Raw genomic sequence first — 16,739 nt, 5'->3', positions numbered from 1 at the left:
TAAATTTTGTGTTCCTGTCTGTATACCAGAATACCATATTCGTTTTATACCAACGAAACCCAAGATATTTCGTCGTAAAACTAAGTTCTCAATCCTTCTTCATCTAAAAAAGAGAAGGAAAGCTCTTGGTGAGCGACCAATGGGCTTAACTTTCCCTAGGTAACGACATTTCTGACAACGAAGCCATAAATATATTCCCAAATTGAAAATATCTCTTTCTTGACTCTCACATTGACATACCCAATCTTATAAAAGAAACGCAGCGCCTTCAAACCTCTATATGTTTATTTCTCGTAGATTCTTATGATTCAGATTGAGCTCATGTGAAGGATTTGTCATAACGTCCGTTAAATCATCTACAGTGTCAGAACATTTTCTCCATAAACGAGGATAACACGCCTATTTCAAATCAGTTCGTTTTAGCTATTTTCAAGACAAGATTTTAAAAACAAACTTATAATTCGGCTTTTCAGTAGTACTTTAACGCTTTTTAATTAGAATGTAACATTTGAGGAACTCGCCCAAGGAACGCTAAGGATCGGATGCAAACACCCACGCTATCACGTGACAAACACAATTTGCATTAGTCAAGCGCAAAAGAACAACTGAAGTTATTTTCCAACAAGAAGTTTTAAATGTATGAGATATATTCTATTTATAATTGATGCGCTTTTATACTCTCCCTTTTATCTCTGATTTAGCCTCCATCAACTTTTGACAAATTTATATTGCTAGCATTTTACCGTGCATACATAACATCTTAAGTTGATTGCAAGCTAGATTATACCACCTGTAAATTTCATCAGAAATTGTTTGAAAATGCGCAACTAACGACTCCACAATTGAAAAGTAGGCTTTCATTAAAGGGACACCGAGACAAACTGTCCCCCGATGTCTATAAAACCTCTTTCACCACTTAAAACGAATTCATCTTTAAATTTCTTCTAAACTTTTCTAATCTTCTTTATGCTAACTTTTCGGTTTCTTATGAAAAGTTGAGCTAGGAGAAGTGAGAAAGTTTAAAGCACAACGTTTGTCAGCTGTTTTGGTGGAAAACCATATATTAATATTTTCCATCAATGGGTGGCACAGCCAGACTATTTTAACCAGCTCAATTAGCTCTTTTCAAGACAAAATAATAAAAACAAATTGATGTTTAGATTTTATGGTTCGGCTTTTCAGCATTTATTTCTTTGACTTTACCGCTTTTTAATCAAGATGTAACTTTTGAGAATTTCACTCAAGGAAGGCTAAGGATAGGATGCAGAAACCCACGCTATCACGTGACAAGAAACGTGTGCATTGGTCAAGCGCAAAAGAACACCTGAAGTTTTTTTCCAACAAGAAAGTCTAAATGTAGGAAATATATTCTATTTACAAATGGTGTGCTTTTATACTTTCCTTTTTATCTCTGATTTAGCCTCCATCAACTTTGGACAAATTTATATGCCTAGCATTTTACTGTGCATACATAACAAATCTTGTTGATTGCAAGCTAGATTATACCACACTTAAATTTCATCAGAAAATGTTTGGAAACGCGAAACTAACGACTTCACAATTGAAAAGCAAGCGTTCTTTTAGGTATACTGAGACTAACTGTCAGATGTCCATGAAAAAACGTTTTTTAGATTTTATAATTCGGCTTTTCGGCATTCATTTCTTTGCCTTTACCGCTTTTTAATCAAGATGTGACTTTAGTGGAACTCGCCAAAGGAAGGCTTATGATCGGATTTAAACACCCACGCTATCACGTGACAAGAAACGTGTGTATTAGTCAAGCGCAAAAGAACATTTGAAGTTATTTTCCAACAAGAAGTTTTAAAGGTATGAGATATAATATATTTACCAAAAGATGTGGTTTTATATAATCCTTTTTATTTCCGATTTAGCCTCCATCAGCTTTGGACAAATATCTATGCCTACCATTTTACTTTGCATACATAACATCTTAAGTTGATTGCAAGCTAGATTATACCAGCTGTAAATTTCATCAGAAATTGTTTGAAAATGCGCAACTAACTACTCCACAATTGAAAAGTAGGCTTTCATTAAGGGACACCGAGACAAACTGTCCCGATGTCTATAAAACCTCTTTCACCACTTAAAACGAATTCATCTTCAATTTAATAGTTCGGCTTTTCAGCATTTACTTTTTTGCTTTTTCTGTTTTAATCAAGATGTAACTTTTGAGGAACTCGCCCAAGGAACGCTAAGGATCGTATGCAAACACCCACGCTATCACGTGACAAGAAACATGTGCATTAGTCAAGCGCAAAAGAACACCTGAAGTTATTTTCCAACAAGAAGTTTTAAATGTATGAGATATATTCTATTTACAAATGATGTGCTTTTATACTCTCCTTTTTTTCTTATTTAGCCTTTGTCAACATAAACAAATATATATGCCTTGCATTTTACTGTGCATACATAACATTGCAAGCTAGATTATACCACTTTTGAGAAACTCGCCAATAAAATAGCTAAAGACGGGTGCAAAAAAACACTTTCGTCACGTGACAATAACCGAAAAGCTAACTTTCTTTTGAAGAGACCGAAATCTCCTGTCGGATATCTATCAAAAAGAACTATTTTTACTGGCAGAGACGCCAAGAATAATTCGTTTTGAGGCTTATATAAAGCATCAGAGTTTGTTACCGAAAATCAAGTGCTCCCAAGAAGAAAGATTTCGTCTAGACTGAACTTTGACAAGATGAAATCAACACGTCGTTGCGTTCTTGGGTTCTTGGTGGTCTCTGTACTTATCGTTCACTCAACTGGGATCTGGAACGGTCAGCGAGGTACCGGCCCACAAGGGAGACGAGGATTTCAGGTAACAGTCCAATTCTAGGAATTATATTGCCTTTCCAAACTATTTCCCAGTCGCTGATAAGGCACGCGTCAAGAGTCCTACCATGCGTGGCAAGCCGCTCGCCCCATACTCCTCGCTCGCTCTCTATTCCTGCTAAAACTCCACAGAAACGCTTGCAACGTAGGCTAAAAAAGTCTAGTCTCGCTCCCAGGTTTATTCTCCGGGGGCCGGTTCCTATGAAACAGTTTAGCTCTTACCCAGGGATAAATTTCCCTGCTAGCAGAGGCCTCTTTTCTCTGTAAAGGGCATTCGTCAACCTGCTTTCTAATAACCGGGGATAATTTCCAAGGCCCTCCTGAACGAGGCTGACATAAATGCAGAGCTCCTTCTACCCATATAATGCTTGGCGTTCCATATTGTCTGAGTTTGTCTTTCAAGTGAGTCAAGCCTGTATTTTTATTTTTTTTTGTCGTTCTGTAGGCGACTCCATGTGCTGATTTACACCCACACGTCTTTCTGTCGAAACAAGCCCCCTCGTTGATGAGAAGCCCTGACGTCACAAGTAGTTTGGCAACGTGCGCGGACAATGGACATGAAAATAGACGTCAAGAGAAGCAATGGGGGACGCAACTATACCCAATGTAAAAAGGTCTATGAAGAGAGTCATACTTACAGAAATATTTAAGTAGTAAATGATCAACCGAAATCTAAACTTATGTATAATAACTAGAACTCGAGCTATCGATGCCTCGAGCTACATTTATTCGAAGTGAGTTCTGTTTTTCTTTAAGGTTTCCATATAATTTTGACCATAACCCAAACTTCCTTTAAAAGAAAAGTTCAACTTTTTAGCCCTTTTTTTTACATTGGCTTTTTCCGTGCCCAATTCACTTGTAATAATTATAATTTATGTTTAAAAAAGCTTAAATAAGTTTAAAATTTAATATATGTCTAAAAAGGGGAAATTCGCCTTTAACCCCCAATAAAATGAACTATTTTTTCCATTGGGTTTGGAGGGCTCTTGAGCGAACAGTAATTTAAATTAATTAGCGATGGATGGCGATCAATTCGACCATATGTAAAGAACTTAAGTAGAAAAGAGGTTATTAGAATTGAATAAAAGTAAACTTGCAGCAAAAGTAATTATTTACAGCTGAGTCGTTAGATTCTTATGGGTAACAAAATACACTGCAATTCAGGCCTTAAAACCTTGATGAAGGTATCCCATCCCATTTAACCACACAAATTCCATCCCATCTCGTTTCAGTGCCGTAGCAGGCCTCAAAATATTGGGGAGGGGGTGTTACATTAGAAACATTAAGAAAGTACTTGGGGCACAGCCACAGGGGGGAGGGGGTGGGGGGACGTGCCCTAAGTGCCCTAGGCCTCTGCTACACGAGGCTTCAGCAGCCTCACTCTGTATGGAGAGTATTAGAGCAAAATATGCAGTTAAAACTTCTAAGGCCTAATACATCAAGTACTACTCTATTTGGTGGGACCGTGTGGGGATCGTGGGAATGAAGGTGATTACCTGGCAGAGGTATAGTGATTACCTGGCAGAGGTATAGTGATCACCTGGCAGAGGTATAGTGATCACCTGGCAGAGGTATAGTGATCACCTTGCAGAGGTTTTGTGATCACCTGGCAGATGTATAGTGATTATCTGGCAGAGGTATAGTGATTACCTGGCAGAGGTATAGTGATTACCTGGCATAGGTATAGTGAATACCTGGCAGAAGTATAGTGATCACCTGGCAGAAGTATAGTGATCACCTGGCAGAGGTATAGTGATCACCTGGCAGAGGTATAGTGATCACCTGGCAGAGGTATAGTGATCACCTGGCAGAGGTATAGTGATCACCTGGCAGAGGTATAGTGATCACCTGGCAGAGGTATAGTGATCACCTAGCAGAGGTATAGTGATTACCTGGCATAGGTATAGTGAATACCTGGCAGAAGTATAGTGATCACCTGGCAGAAGTATAGTGATTACCTGGCAGAGGTAGTGATTACCTGGCAGAAGTATAGTGATCACCTGGCAGAGGTATAGTAATCACCTGGCAGAGGTATAGTGATCACCTGGCAGAGGTATAGTGATTACCTGGCATAGGTATAGTGAATACCTGGCAGAAGTATAGTGATCACCTGGCAGAAGTATAGTGATTACCTGGCAGAGGTAGTGATTACCTGGCAGAAGTATAGTGATCACCTGGCAGAGGTATAGTGATCACCTGGCAGAGGTATAGTGATCACCTGGCAGAGGTATAGTGATTACCTGGCAGAAGTATAGTGATTACCTGGCAGAGGTATAGTGATTACCTGGCAGAGGTATAGTGATTACCTGGCAGAGGTATAGTGATTACCTGGCAGAGGTATTGTGATTACCTGGCAGAGGTATTGTGATTACCTGGCAGAGATATTGTGATTACCTGGTAGAGGTATTGTGATTACCTGGTAGAGGTATTGAAATTACCTGGTAGAGGTATTGAAATTACCTGGTAGAGGTATTGAAATTACCTGTTGAGGTATAGTGATTACCTGGTAGAGTTGTCCAACTGACTGCTACAGGGTCGTAAGTTCCCTCATCGTTGAATTCCCGGACGCAGACGCGAAACCCACGCTTGTCGACATTCTATTAAGACAAAAAGAAAAGCCGCAATTAATGTAATATGTGTAATAACTTTAAACAAAATGAAAAAAAATATTTCAATGTTCAAAAGTAAAGCTAACACAACGCAAGGGACAAGTGACAAAGCATACCTCTACCCATGATGCAATACTGTTGTACTTTGGTAGAATAGCTCCAGACCGCGTAGAATTGTGGGTAGCGCTTATCAGCATCGTTGGAACGTTGCGGTAATTGACGGCAAATTCCACATTCTGTTGGAAATAAGTAAAGTAAATAGTAAATAAACTATCCAGAGAAAGATTCAAAACAAAATAAGTTAAATCCTAATGCACAACTCGTTCTGAGCTCTGTCACGAATATACAGCATACAGGGTGCTCAGTAACTAAGCTGAGTAAACTAAGTTTTGAAACTAAGTTACTGATATCAAGCTCATAGCGTGACAAAGATTAGAACGACTTGGTAAAAGACATGCCTAGTTTACATGCCGTTTTTCCGATGTACCGTTCCTATAAATACAGTAAATAAAGATGAAACAATCGACTTCCTTTGCATTTATTTGCATTTGAAACGGCACTGAAAAGAACAGCGTCTCAATTATACCTTGATTTCCAGACTGCGCATTTTGTTAGCCTCTTCTTAAATCAGTTATAGTAGCAGGCTAGACATCCGGTTTACAATAGTTGTCAGCTTATCTGGCAGAAAGCGTGTCTGTTCTCAGCCAATGGAGATTGCAAATTTGCGAAGTACAGTACGTTGTGTTCCGAGAAGAAGTTTCTTGGAAGATCTTCATATGCAAGCCAGTTCTGAGATAAAATAGAAACATGTTGAATTCTAGTCCGCTGCGATCCCAATAGCAAAGCCTTGCCACGGTGATTGGTTGTTTCGGGCCTTTGATCCAATCGGAGTGCGCGTACTTTTGAGGTTTTATAGCACTTACCACGCGTATGTCCTTGTGTGCGCCGTCAAAGTTCTGCAACTCGCGAAGACACAGTTTGAAGTTCCCGGCAGAGATATCTTCCGTCCACAGGGTGGCCGAGTCGTGTTTGAGATCCGCCCGGGTGTGCTTAGCGGTTAGCAGAATGGACGGCTGGCTACCGAACTTATTCTGCAACAGTTTAAAATATAGTATTTTAACTAAAAATGTCTCCTGATTATAGTATGCAAATGTACTAATTACTGAATAAGTAAAGTAATTAACTGAGCGATCTTGAAAATTGACAGATTTTAAAACATGATATGACCCACAAGCACCCAATATTTTCACTTATTATACATCCATCTAGACAGACTTATCTTATTGGTCAAAATCTCGTCGTAGCATATCAATCAATGGCTGTCGTTTTTCTAAATGGTCTAAAAGAGCCTGGGGCGAGCGCGCGGGAGACCTGTGATATTCTAAAACGATAGGGACTAGGCTCCATTTCCAAGATGGCTGCCAGAAAAATCGTAGTAAACACGAATTCCTGCAAGTTTACGTGGAAATTCTCGACTTACAAAGTTCCAGAGCGGTAAAAAAGCAAACAATTGATTGAAGTGGGACTCTCAAATATGGTATGTAGTGCCTAATAAGAAAATGACCGAACGACCTAAAAAAACGACAGCTTTTAAAACAAGATTGACTGACATGTAAAACATCCCGTCGTGCTATTGTATGTAACTCCACACCTTGTATGTAACTTCATACGCATTAGGCGGGAGTCTCAAGATTTTGGACCCCTTCTCCAGCTCTCCCGCGTTGAGCACCAAATCTCCCGCTTTTTAGCGATTTTTATCGCTTCCGAAGAATTATTCTATAGATAATCGTCATTTTGCCTATTTTCTATTAAAATATTTGAAACAAGAATTCCCTTGCGTAGCGCAATTTATCTAACAACCTCGGTTTCTATACGGCACATCTTTGGGGACCCTGGGCCACTGAGAGTATTCAACGCGAGACGAGCGCCGCGGCGCGCTCGTCCGCTTCCGGCTCGCGCTCGTTACACTCAGTTACGCCCTGGGTCCCCGAGAAAGTATAAGGCAAACGCCTGCAAGGTTAAACCCACCCCTTCCCCCAAAAAATTATCAAGCCTTGAGCTTTTCGGAGGTTGACGGGTATGTAACTTACCAATGGAAGCGAAAGCTGCATGCACTCCGTGCCCTCCCACCACCCCCCCCCCCCCCCCCCCCTGGGGGTTCCTTGGAACGCAACCCAGTCCACAAAGGTTGTCCCAAAGTCTGCGGGTACCAGACCCTCGTACTCGTTTCGCCCGACCTTAAGTGCGCACGTCGTGAATTTAGAATGACTGATCTTCTCAACCCACGTGGTTATTGCGTCATGGGTGGCATTAGTAGCCTGGCCGTCGTAGTTGACCGTGAGGAGGGCGTGGACTTCTAACGAGCTGTAGAATTGGGTTGAATCCGTGGATAACTCTTGACACTGGACGTCCACGGAGTCGAGAGAGAGCTGGGCACGACCTCGCTGTAAGATGAAGGCTGAGAAATGGTTATCAGTGAGGCAAGAGGGGCTAGAAAAAGCAAAGGAAACGCGAAAAGAGAACTTCGGACTTTGCTCGAAGTGGGCGATAAAGGCCTCTAGTCGCTCCCATTCGACTAGCGTTTAGAATCGGTTGGAACGCAGGCTACAATATCACGTGACTTACGCCTGCAGTTGCCCGCATGCGAAATAGGGGTGTTCTCCTTGGCTTGGCAAATTGCCTTCTGGTACTGGCACGTGTTTTTATACGTCACACCCGCCGTGCTACATAACGTGTCCTGGTAAGAGGGACACGTGTAGTCACACCCGCCGTGCTACATAACGTGTCCTGGTAAGAGGGACACGTGTAGTCACACCCGCCGTGCTACATAACGTGTCCTGGTAAGAGGGACACGTGTAGTCACACCCGCCGTGCTACATAACGTGTCCTGGTAAGAGGGACACGTGTAGTCACACCCGCCGTGCTACATAACGTGTCCTGGTAAGAGGGACACGTGTAGCCACACCTGCCGTGCTACATAACGTGTCCTGGTAAGAGGGACACGTGTAGCCACACCCGCCGTGCTACATAACGTGTCCTGGTAAGAGGGACACGTGTAGCCACACCCGCCGTGCTACATAACGTGTCCTGGTAAGAGGGACACGTGTAGTCACACCCGCCGTGCTACATAACGTGTCATGGTAAGAGGGACACGTGTAGTCACACACACACCAGGCGTCCCCCGGACCGAACGCCACGCATTGAGCGTAGAACCCACAGGTCACGTAGAGGCATGGGTCCAGATCTGTGGAGGACAGGTAAAGATTAGTGATCTGTGAGGGAAGGGGGTAAAGGTTAGTGATCTGCGGAGGACAGGTAAAGGTTAGTGATCTGTGAGGGGAGGGGGTAAAGGTTAGTGATCTGTGGAGGACAGGTAAAGGCTAGTGATCTGTGAGGGAAGGGGGTAAAGGTTAGTGATCTGTGAGGGAAGGGGGTAAAGGTTAGTGATCTGTGAGGGAAGGGGGTAAAGGTTAGTGATCTGTGAGGGAGAGGTAAAGGTTAGTGATCTGTGAGGGAAGGGGGTAAAGATTAGTGATCTGTGAGGGAAGGGGGTAAAGGTTAGTGATCTGTGAAGGGGAGGTAAGGGTTGGTGATCTGTGAGGGGGAGGTAAGGGTTAGTGATCTGTGAAGGGGAGGTAAGGGTTGGTGATCTGTGAAGGGGAGGTAAGGGTTTGTGATCTGTAAAGGGGAGGTAAGGGTTGGTGATCTATGAGGGGGAGGTAAGGGTAGTGATCTGTGAGGGGGAGGTAAAGGTTAGTGATCTGTGAGGGAGAGGTAAAGGTTAGTGATCTGTGAGGGGGAGGTAAGGGTTAGTGATCTGTGAAGGGTAGGTAAGGGTTGGTGATCTGTGAGGGGGAGGTAAGTATTAGTGATCTGTGAAGGGGAGGTAAGTGTTAGTGATCTGTGAAGGGGAGGTAAGGGTTAGTGATCTGTGAGGGGGAGGTAAGGGTAGTGATCTGTGAAGGGGAGGTAAGGGTTAGTGAGCTGTGAGGGGGAAGTAAGGGTTAGTGATCTGTGAGGGGGAGGTAAGTATTAGTGATCTGTGAAGGGGAGGTAAGGGTTAGTGAGCTGTGAGGGGGAGGTAAGGGTAAGTGATCTGTGATGGTGAGGTAAGTGATAGTGATCTGTGAAGGGGAGGTAAGGGTTAGTGATCTGTGAGGGGGAGGTAAGGGTAGTGATTTGTGAAGGGGAGGTAAGGGGTGGCGTTGTCTGTTGAGATCAGTAAGGGGAAGGGGATGCTACTAATTTGTGAGGTAAGGGGTAAGGGTCACTATATACTAGGTAAGGCGTGGGAGAGATTAATTTGGGGGATGGGGTAAGTATTTACGATCTGCAAGTGAGGGGGAGGGGTAGGGCTACTTGAATCACACCCACCTCCCAGAGCCATGTACTGTATATCAATCATCGTGTGCTTCTTGTGATGTTTTTGTCCGTCTTTCATGCACAGCTCAAAGCCGGTATCAGTCATTCTCTATGGATTTCACAATCACATTTACTTACTTCTTTTATCTGACATTCTCTATAGATATCACAATGGACTTGCGCAAGAGATCACGTGACCTTTCTGGGTTGCAAATTCAAAACAAAATAATCAGAAAGGACTGCGCACGTCACACCAGAAACAACAAATAAAATCTTTAAATGAAACTAAACCCTTTCTGAAAAAAAGTATTCTGGTTTATTTTCGTAAGCGCTGAATAAGGTGCCGTTTTTGTTGTTGTTATTTTGCCATTAAAACGCTCTGCGCGCGCTAGTTTGACACCCAAACAGTCACGTGATCTCTTAGCGCGAGTCCCCTATTTCATTGCCTTCCACTCGGAAGGGTCTTTCTCTATAGATAGATCCCTTAAAGGGGCGGTCGCACGTTCGTTTCAAAGTGAAAATACACCGTGAAATCGTCATTTCGCGGATCAAAGTCATGTGTTGTCGCGGTGATAATTATTGGAGGCTCGAAGAACTTTTGTTCAAATGTGGTGTTCTAAAATAAATCACAAATGCGTAGATAAATAAACGCGTCAGTTGTGAAGATATGTTTTCCTAGTATTCTCCAAGCGGCAAAAGAGCATCCTGTAACCAAAGTTATTTTTTCAGTTGTTTCAATTGATGAGATTTCCTGCTCATTCATGAAAGCGCAATCAGGGGCGTAGCCAGGGGGTGGCCTAGCCCCCCCCCCCCCCTTCTACCAGCCAAAAATACAGTAAATGTATGAGACATTATCTAAAATACAGAGGAAAATGCCTTGAAAGGGCCTACCTCCCTCCCCCCCTGTTAAAAATCCTGACTACGCGGCTGACGCTATGAAAGTCCTCAGGCGTGACTTCTAGGTCCTGTTTTCATTGAATAGGAAAAAGTATTACAAAGAAGAACATCACTACGGACCTCTGGTGGTTGTCCATTTATCATCTTAAAATCAGAAATTTGCTCAGCTATCCGTACTTACTACTTTTCCATTCTCAAAAGTGAAACCAATTCTCAAAAGTGAAACCAACGCTCTGCGTGACGCCCCTTACAAACCCCATACGTGATTAAGATACATCGACGGTATTTTTGTTGTATGGTCTGCGGGTCCAGGCAAATTGAACGCTTTTGTAGATTATATTAACAATCAACACCCCACTATTAGATTTACACGCTCCCACTCCTATAACAATGTACCTTTTCTTGACGTTAATGTCTCTCTTGTTTATAGTAAAATCGAAACTGACCTCTACTCCAAACCTACTGACAAACACCAACACCTTCTTTTTTCATCTTGCCACCCTCATCACACCAAAAAGGCTATCCCCTATCGCCTCGTCCTCCATATTCGCCGCATTTGTTCTACAAAAGAAAGCTCTAATAATCGCTGCAATGAACCCACCAACTACCTCCTCAAGCGTGGCTATAAATTCGCTTTTCTCAAGAAAAAAATCCTTCATTGACGCCCTACGCCCTAATAATAACAACCACAAAAAGTCCCGTCGCATCCCCTTTGTTACTACTTATAACCCTACACTATACCTAACATCAACGACATAATCCGTAAAAATTACAACCTCCTACTCTTGTCTAAGCGATGCCAAAAGGTTTTCACTGAGCCACTCTATGCCGCTCACCTAACCTCCGCGACATCCTCGTTAAAGCCAAGCTACCTTCCGACCGCTCTATCACCAACCTCCGCCTTCCGTTGCGGAAAAAAATGCCTTACCTGCCCCTATATTAGAACCGCTGGCCTAACAATGGTCTGACAAGCAACACGACCTATAACCTCCCACATAATCTGCAATACTAAAAACGTGATTTATATGATTCAATGTAACCGCTGTTACCTTCAATATATTGGGAAACTAAACGCAATTTAAAAGAACGCTTTAATGACCACCGCAGAACTGTAGACTCGCAATCTCGATCCATACCAACACACGCCGCTAAACACTTTCTAAAACCCAACCACTCCGCTTCTGACCTAGAGCTCATACCTATTTAAAAAATAAGAAATAACCGCGACTCCATCGGCAAAGCAAGAGAAGCCACACTGATAGCTCGCGCTGGAACTCTTGAACCCGGTGGCCTCAACCCGCGTGAAGAAACCGTTTAGCTGTTTAGTAATCCACGCCACCCTATTTACCATCTTCCATAAGTTACTCCTTGCTCAATTACTATTTTTATCGTTTGTTAGTTAATCATCAATGAACTTTGTATATTATATACTAGTTGTAACATGCCACTGTAACTCCTATATAACCTGAGGAAGGCAGGTTTTGGTCTGCCGAAATATCGTTCTAAAAACATAAATCTGCCTTGTTGTCGACTTTTTCTTTTAAAGGTGGTAGATGATTTGCTTGTATTGATGATTAAAAACGATGAAAAGGCACATTCTTAATTATTTCACATTTCTCTATTGATATACAGAGCTGGAGCAGGCCACGTAAGATAGGGGGGGGGGGCACAAAACAAAAATATTAAGAAACCCCCTACTGGTCATTTCCTTATAGTTTTTTAAATTATTGGGGGGAGGGGCACATGCCCCCAGTTCCCACCCCCTGCTACGGTTCTACGGTTAGCTATTTCGCTGCGCGCGTCACACCAGAAACGACGAAGAAATAAAATCTTTTAATGACACTAAACCCTTTCTGAAAAAAAGAGTTCTGTTTTTTTTTCATAAGCGCTGAATAAGTTCCCTTTTGTTGCTGTTATTTTGCCGCTAAAAGGCTTAGCGCGCGCTAGTCTGCCACCCAAACAGTCACGTTATCTCTTAGCGCAAGTCCACTATTGGAAGACAGGGGCGGGAGTGGGAGTGGGCCGAGAGTTCAGTTTAGAGTTCGGTTTACACTCACTTAACTTATCAGGCTCGAGAAGATACGCGCGATGCGGGTCGCCTTAGCTCCATAGGCCCGACTAATAAGGTCGCGTTTCTGTCGTGCCGAATCAAATTGTCTATTTGTAACGACACAAATACATTGGGTTCAACGTTGATTCAGACGTCGCACTAAACAAGTAGCGCTCAAATAGGTTGTGAGTAGTAAAAGTTGACTTTATGTTGAATTTCTGTCAGACAAATGAAAGAAGTAAGGCATTTGATTCGGCACATCAACAGCTCGACATTTGAATCTGTTACGTGCTTTTGTGAAAGCGACTGGTGCAGCCGCTCAATGCCGTGCCGGACTTGATTCTGCTGGGACGAACTTAATTGATTCAGACGTCGAACTATTCATGCGCCGAGTCAAAACAATTAGATTTGGCACGGCAGAGGTGCTACGTATGAATCGGGCCTTACAGACTTACCAGTACAATTGCTTGATGGACGCTCTTCAAATCGCGCAGTTCCCCGCAGGTGCCTTAGCTATTGACTAACTTCAACAATCGCCTTGTTCACGCCAATTAAGCTCTTCGTCACGCACAGACACGCGTGGAACGAGGTATTAACTTACTACTACAATCGCCTCGTGCGCGCCGTTAAAGTTCTTCAATTCGCGAAGACACGCGTGGAACGAGGGCGGCTTTATGTCCTCTACCCATATGGTGGCAGCGTCCTTCTTGAAACGCGTGACAGTATGTACTTGCGTGGCATACACATCTGGACGGCCAGGGAAATTCTAAATGGAAGACAAATTGAGACAAATTAAATGCGATTGCAGACAATAAAGATGTCATGGATCTTCTGTGGAATAGAACCAGCATAAGTTGCATAAAGTCTTAACGATGATTTTAAATTTTATATTGTATCTAATACCCAATAAATATTTAGAAGGAGAATTACACAAATGATCAATAGCAATGACATTTGAGGTTGTTATTATGAACACAATTTTATTCTTAATTTTAGAACGCATCATTAGACTAAGAAATATTTTCATGCCTCGACATGTTCTTAGCATAATTCTTAATAACATCTCAAAATATAAAAAAGTGTAATCCCTCACATATCTTAGAATCCCGTAGAAAACTTTCTATGACATTTAGGAGCCCACCCTGCATAAAGAGTATCAGAGAAAATATCGAAATATCGAAGTCTTACTTATGCGAGTCCACCGTATCAACGCAAACATTTTCCGACATGCGAGAAAGCGCGCCTCCTGTGTGCCCGATCTCCGCGACGCCCTAGGTCCCCGAGGGGGCGTATTTTATAGGTTGGCAAACCGACGGTGGCATAGTGTCAAACATATAGTCCGTAGGAGGTGAAACATTTTTTTTGAATCTTCAGTGAAATTTTATTTGTATCATTTAAAAAGGAAATTACGAAATTCTTCATACGCGAGATAATTCTGTTGGGATAAAGAAAAAAAGGGGGGGGGGTCACTACCATAAATGGAGTATCCTTATCCAAGTCCCGCGCATGGTCACAGTTTTATACTGACCTGGATGTAGCCTCGTCCCCAGGCTCCCGGCTTCTTTTTTGTGACGTCACATTTGAAAAAAAAAAACCGCGTTGCATCACGGGGCCTGAGCTGACAAAGGAGAAGCCTGGGGACGAGGCTAACCTGGATGCACTTACCTTTGGGAAAGATACTTCCTCGCATAATGTACCGGAAGTGAAAGTCCCAAAAGTGTGTCTTCCGATTTGTATATCTTCCGGTAGAGCCTGGAATGACATCCAGTTCACGCGTAATGTCTTCAAGTCACGGTAGGGTCCTGACGTGACTGCGCATGCCTGAAAACATTAGGTAGGTACGGCGGGTTTGATTCGTTTTTTTTGCACAAAGAAAGAAATGGGGATGCATCCTATTGTTGGTTCTTTTACCTTGTGCAATGTTTGCTAGCCCCTATCCCCAGGTTTAGCCGTCCCCAAGTCTGAAATTTAAAGGGGCAGTGTCATGGTAAGAGCTTTGCAATATAGCTTTCCGGCCCGGACACAAAGAATTTCAGTCAAATTCTAATATTGACTTATGAGCCTTTGGTACATGTGGGAGACAACAAACAGTCAATAAACATAGATTTCAATAAAATATTGCATATATTTTAACAAGGCATTGACAGCTTAAAGTTCAACTGTTTGTAGACAATTTCAAGCCTACAATAAACACTGACTCCAGACATGCGCATTACCATGACGCTGCCCCTTTAAAAGAAATGTAAAATAAGGGAGCTCAAATTCACAAATTCCCCATTTGTGATTTGTTAATTGCGTTGAGCCTTTCCTCCCCAAAAAATCCGAAAATGAATGCAGTGTCAGGCCAATGCTTTCAATTTACCTTTGTTGTCTCTGAGCAAAAAAGATGTCGTATGCACGTGCGTGCAGAGTTCTGCGCTGTGCAAGATGGCGACATCAATACACTACTATAGCAACAGGGTCAGTAGGCAGCTCTTACAAGCTGCAATTTGATTGGGCAAATGAACAATATCCGCACCTCGACACAAAGAACGAGAAGAATAGAGACAAAAGAACTCCTTTATAGAGCAAAGATAATAGGAGACAAAGCGGCTGCGTACTTACTCTAGCAACTCGCTAATTCCCAAGAGACGCAAGCGTGAAAAAGACCACAATATTTTTCAGTCTATATCTCAGTAAGTTGTGCGTGGCGTAACCGACTAAGACAGGGCTGGAATCCTGGTTATTGCCTCCCCATTAATGCGCGGGTACCTCAGGTTCCTTTGTGTTGTACAGTTTGCTAGATAGCGGTGCTGGAGCCGAAATCTTCAGCTTAGCCGTAAAGCTTTAGCTGCCATACGATGTTTCAGCGAATGTCTGGAAGTATGGTCTACTTTTCTCTCTCGTTCCATCTGATCTGAGCAAATCCGATCCTCGGTCAATGTTTTTTTTTTCTTCCAGGTGTTTTTTTAAATTTTTATCACTAGTTTATGTATTTTTATTAAGGCATAATCATTTCTTTTTCAGAATTCTTCGAAGCGAAACGTTTGCAAAAAAAAAAAAAAAATAGAGAGGGGGTGCGGGACTGCGCAAGTTAGCGTAGGCAAAAACAATGCGAAGGAGACTTCCCCAAACGTGGCCTTCTGGAAACTTAGTAAAAAAAATGAGCAAATAATAAGTGCATGGACTGATCGATCTTTGTAATGATTAATGATTTGTCGAGTGTCGAATCGTTTCCGTTCAAAATCGAAACACGCACAACATTCAGGCTGTCATTTGGCTTGCAGTTAACGACAATTCTTATTACAACCTTTTTCACTTGCATCGAACGAAGTTGCTGTCACGATCTCGACACAGCCCACTGCTGCCTCGTAAGTGTTTCCAGTGACGTCAGCGTGTAGATCGTGATGTGCACGTGTACATCCGGGCTACTGTACGGAATCTTGTAAGTTACTGGTTCGCATACAAAGTCGGCAATGCCAGCAGCAAACGTCTTTTGTCCGAACTGCAAGTCATCACCTTAAAGATAAAAATAATATTTTTTTTTAGATTTAAGCTACACATGGTCGGTTTCAAGCGTAAGGGCCGTATCGGTCGCGCGTTTATAAGCCGGCGATGACCCATGTGGGCTGTGCAAAATTATAGTTAATATTAAGTATGCAGAAATGAAGTAAGCAAATAGGCCTTATAATAGGCCTAAATAGGCCTACAAAGAACGTAGAAGAATGTTAAGGAAATTTTGCTGCTTATGCTTAAATTTCACTAGGAGAGGGAGTTTAGTGCTGAAATCTATGCATTGCATAAAAAAAGTAAAAAAAAAAGCGCACAGAATAAGTCAAAAAAACGTTATAACGCTTGCAATAGTTGCACGCGAAAATTTGAAAATTTACTTACCTTTTACAGCAACCAGGCCAACGAAAAGCTGGAGACTCAAATAGAACCAGGTCGCCGCCATTTCGTCACTGGGAAAAGTACATGTACACAATGTTTAGTAT

General features: G+C 42.4%; 1 protein-coding gene across 1 annotated transcript; it reads right to left on the bottom strand.

Moving 5' to 3' along the window:
* Positions 1-5,303: 5,303 nt before the first annotated feature.
* On the bottom strand, positions 5,304-15,198 carry LOC116613843. Its single transcript, XM_048734535.1, has 11 exons — positions 15,128-15,198; positions 14,431-14,586; positions 13,367-13,531; positions 9,831-9,927; positions 8,522-8,700; positions 8,082-8,229; positions 7,667-7,914; positions 6,380-6,589; positions 6,195-6,245; positions 5,573-5,692; positions 5,304-5,444 (listed from the first exon to the last, which is right to left on the bottom strand). The coding sequence occupies exons 2-11, from the start codon at positions 14,527-14,529 to the stop codon at positions 5,304-5,306; spliced, it is 1,458 nt and encodes a 485-aa protein (XP_048590492.1). The 5' UTR covers positions 14,530-14,586; positions 15,128-15,198.
* Positions 15,199-16,739: the final 1,541 nt, after the last annotated feature.

Source organism: Nematostella vectensis, chromosome 11, assembly GCF_932526225.1.
Source record: "Nematostella vectensis chromosome 11, jaNemVect1.1, whole genome shotgun sequence".
Taxonomy (NCBI): Eukaryota; Metazoa; Cnidaria; class Anthozoa; order Actiniaria; family Edwardsiidae; genus Nematostella; species Nematostella vectensis.
This window is presented reverse-complemented; position numbering and strand designations above follow the sequence as displayed.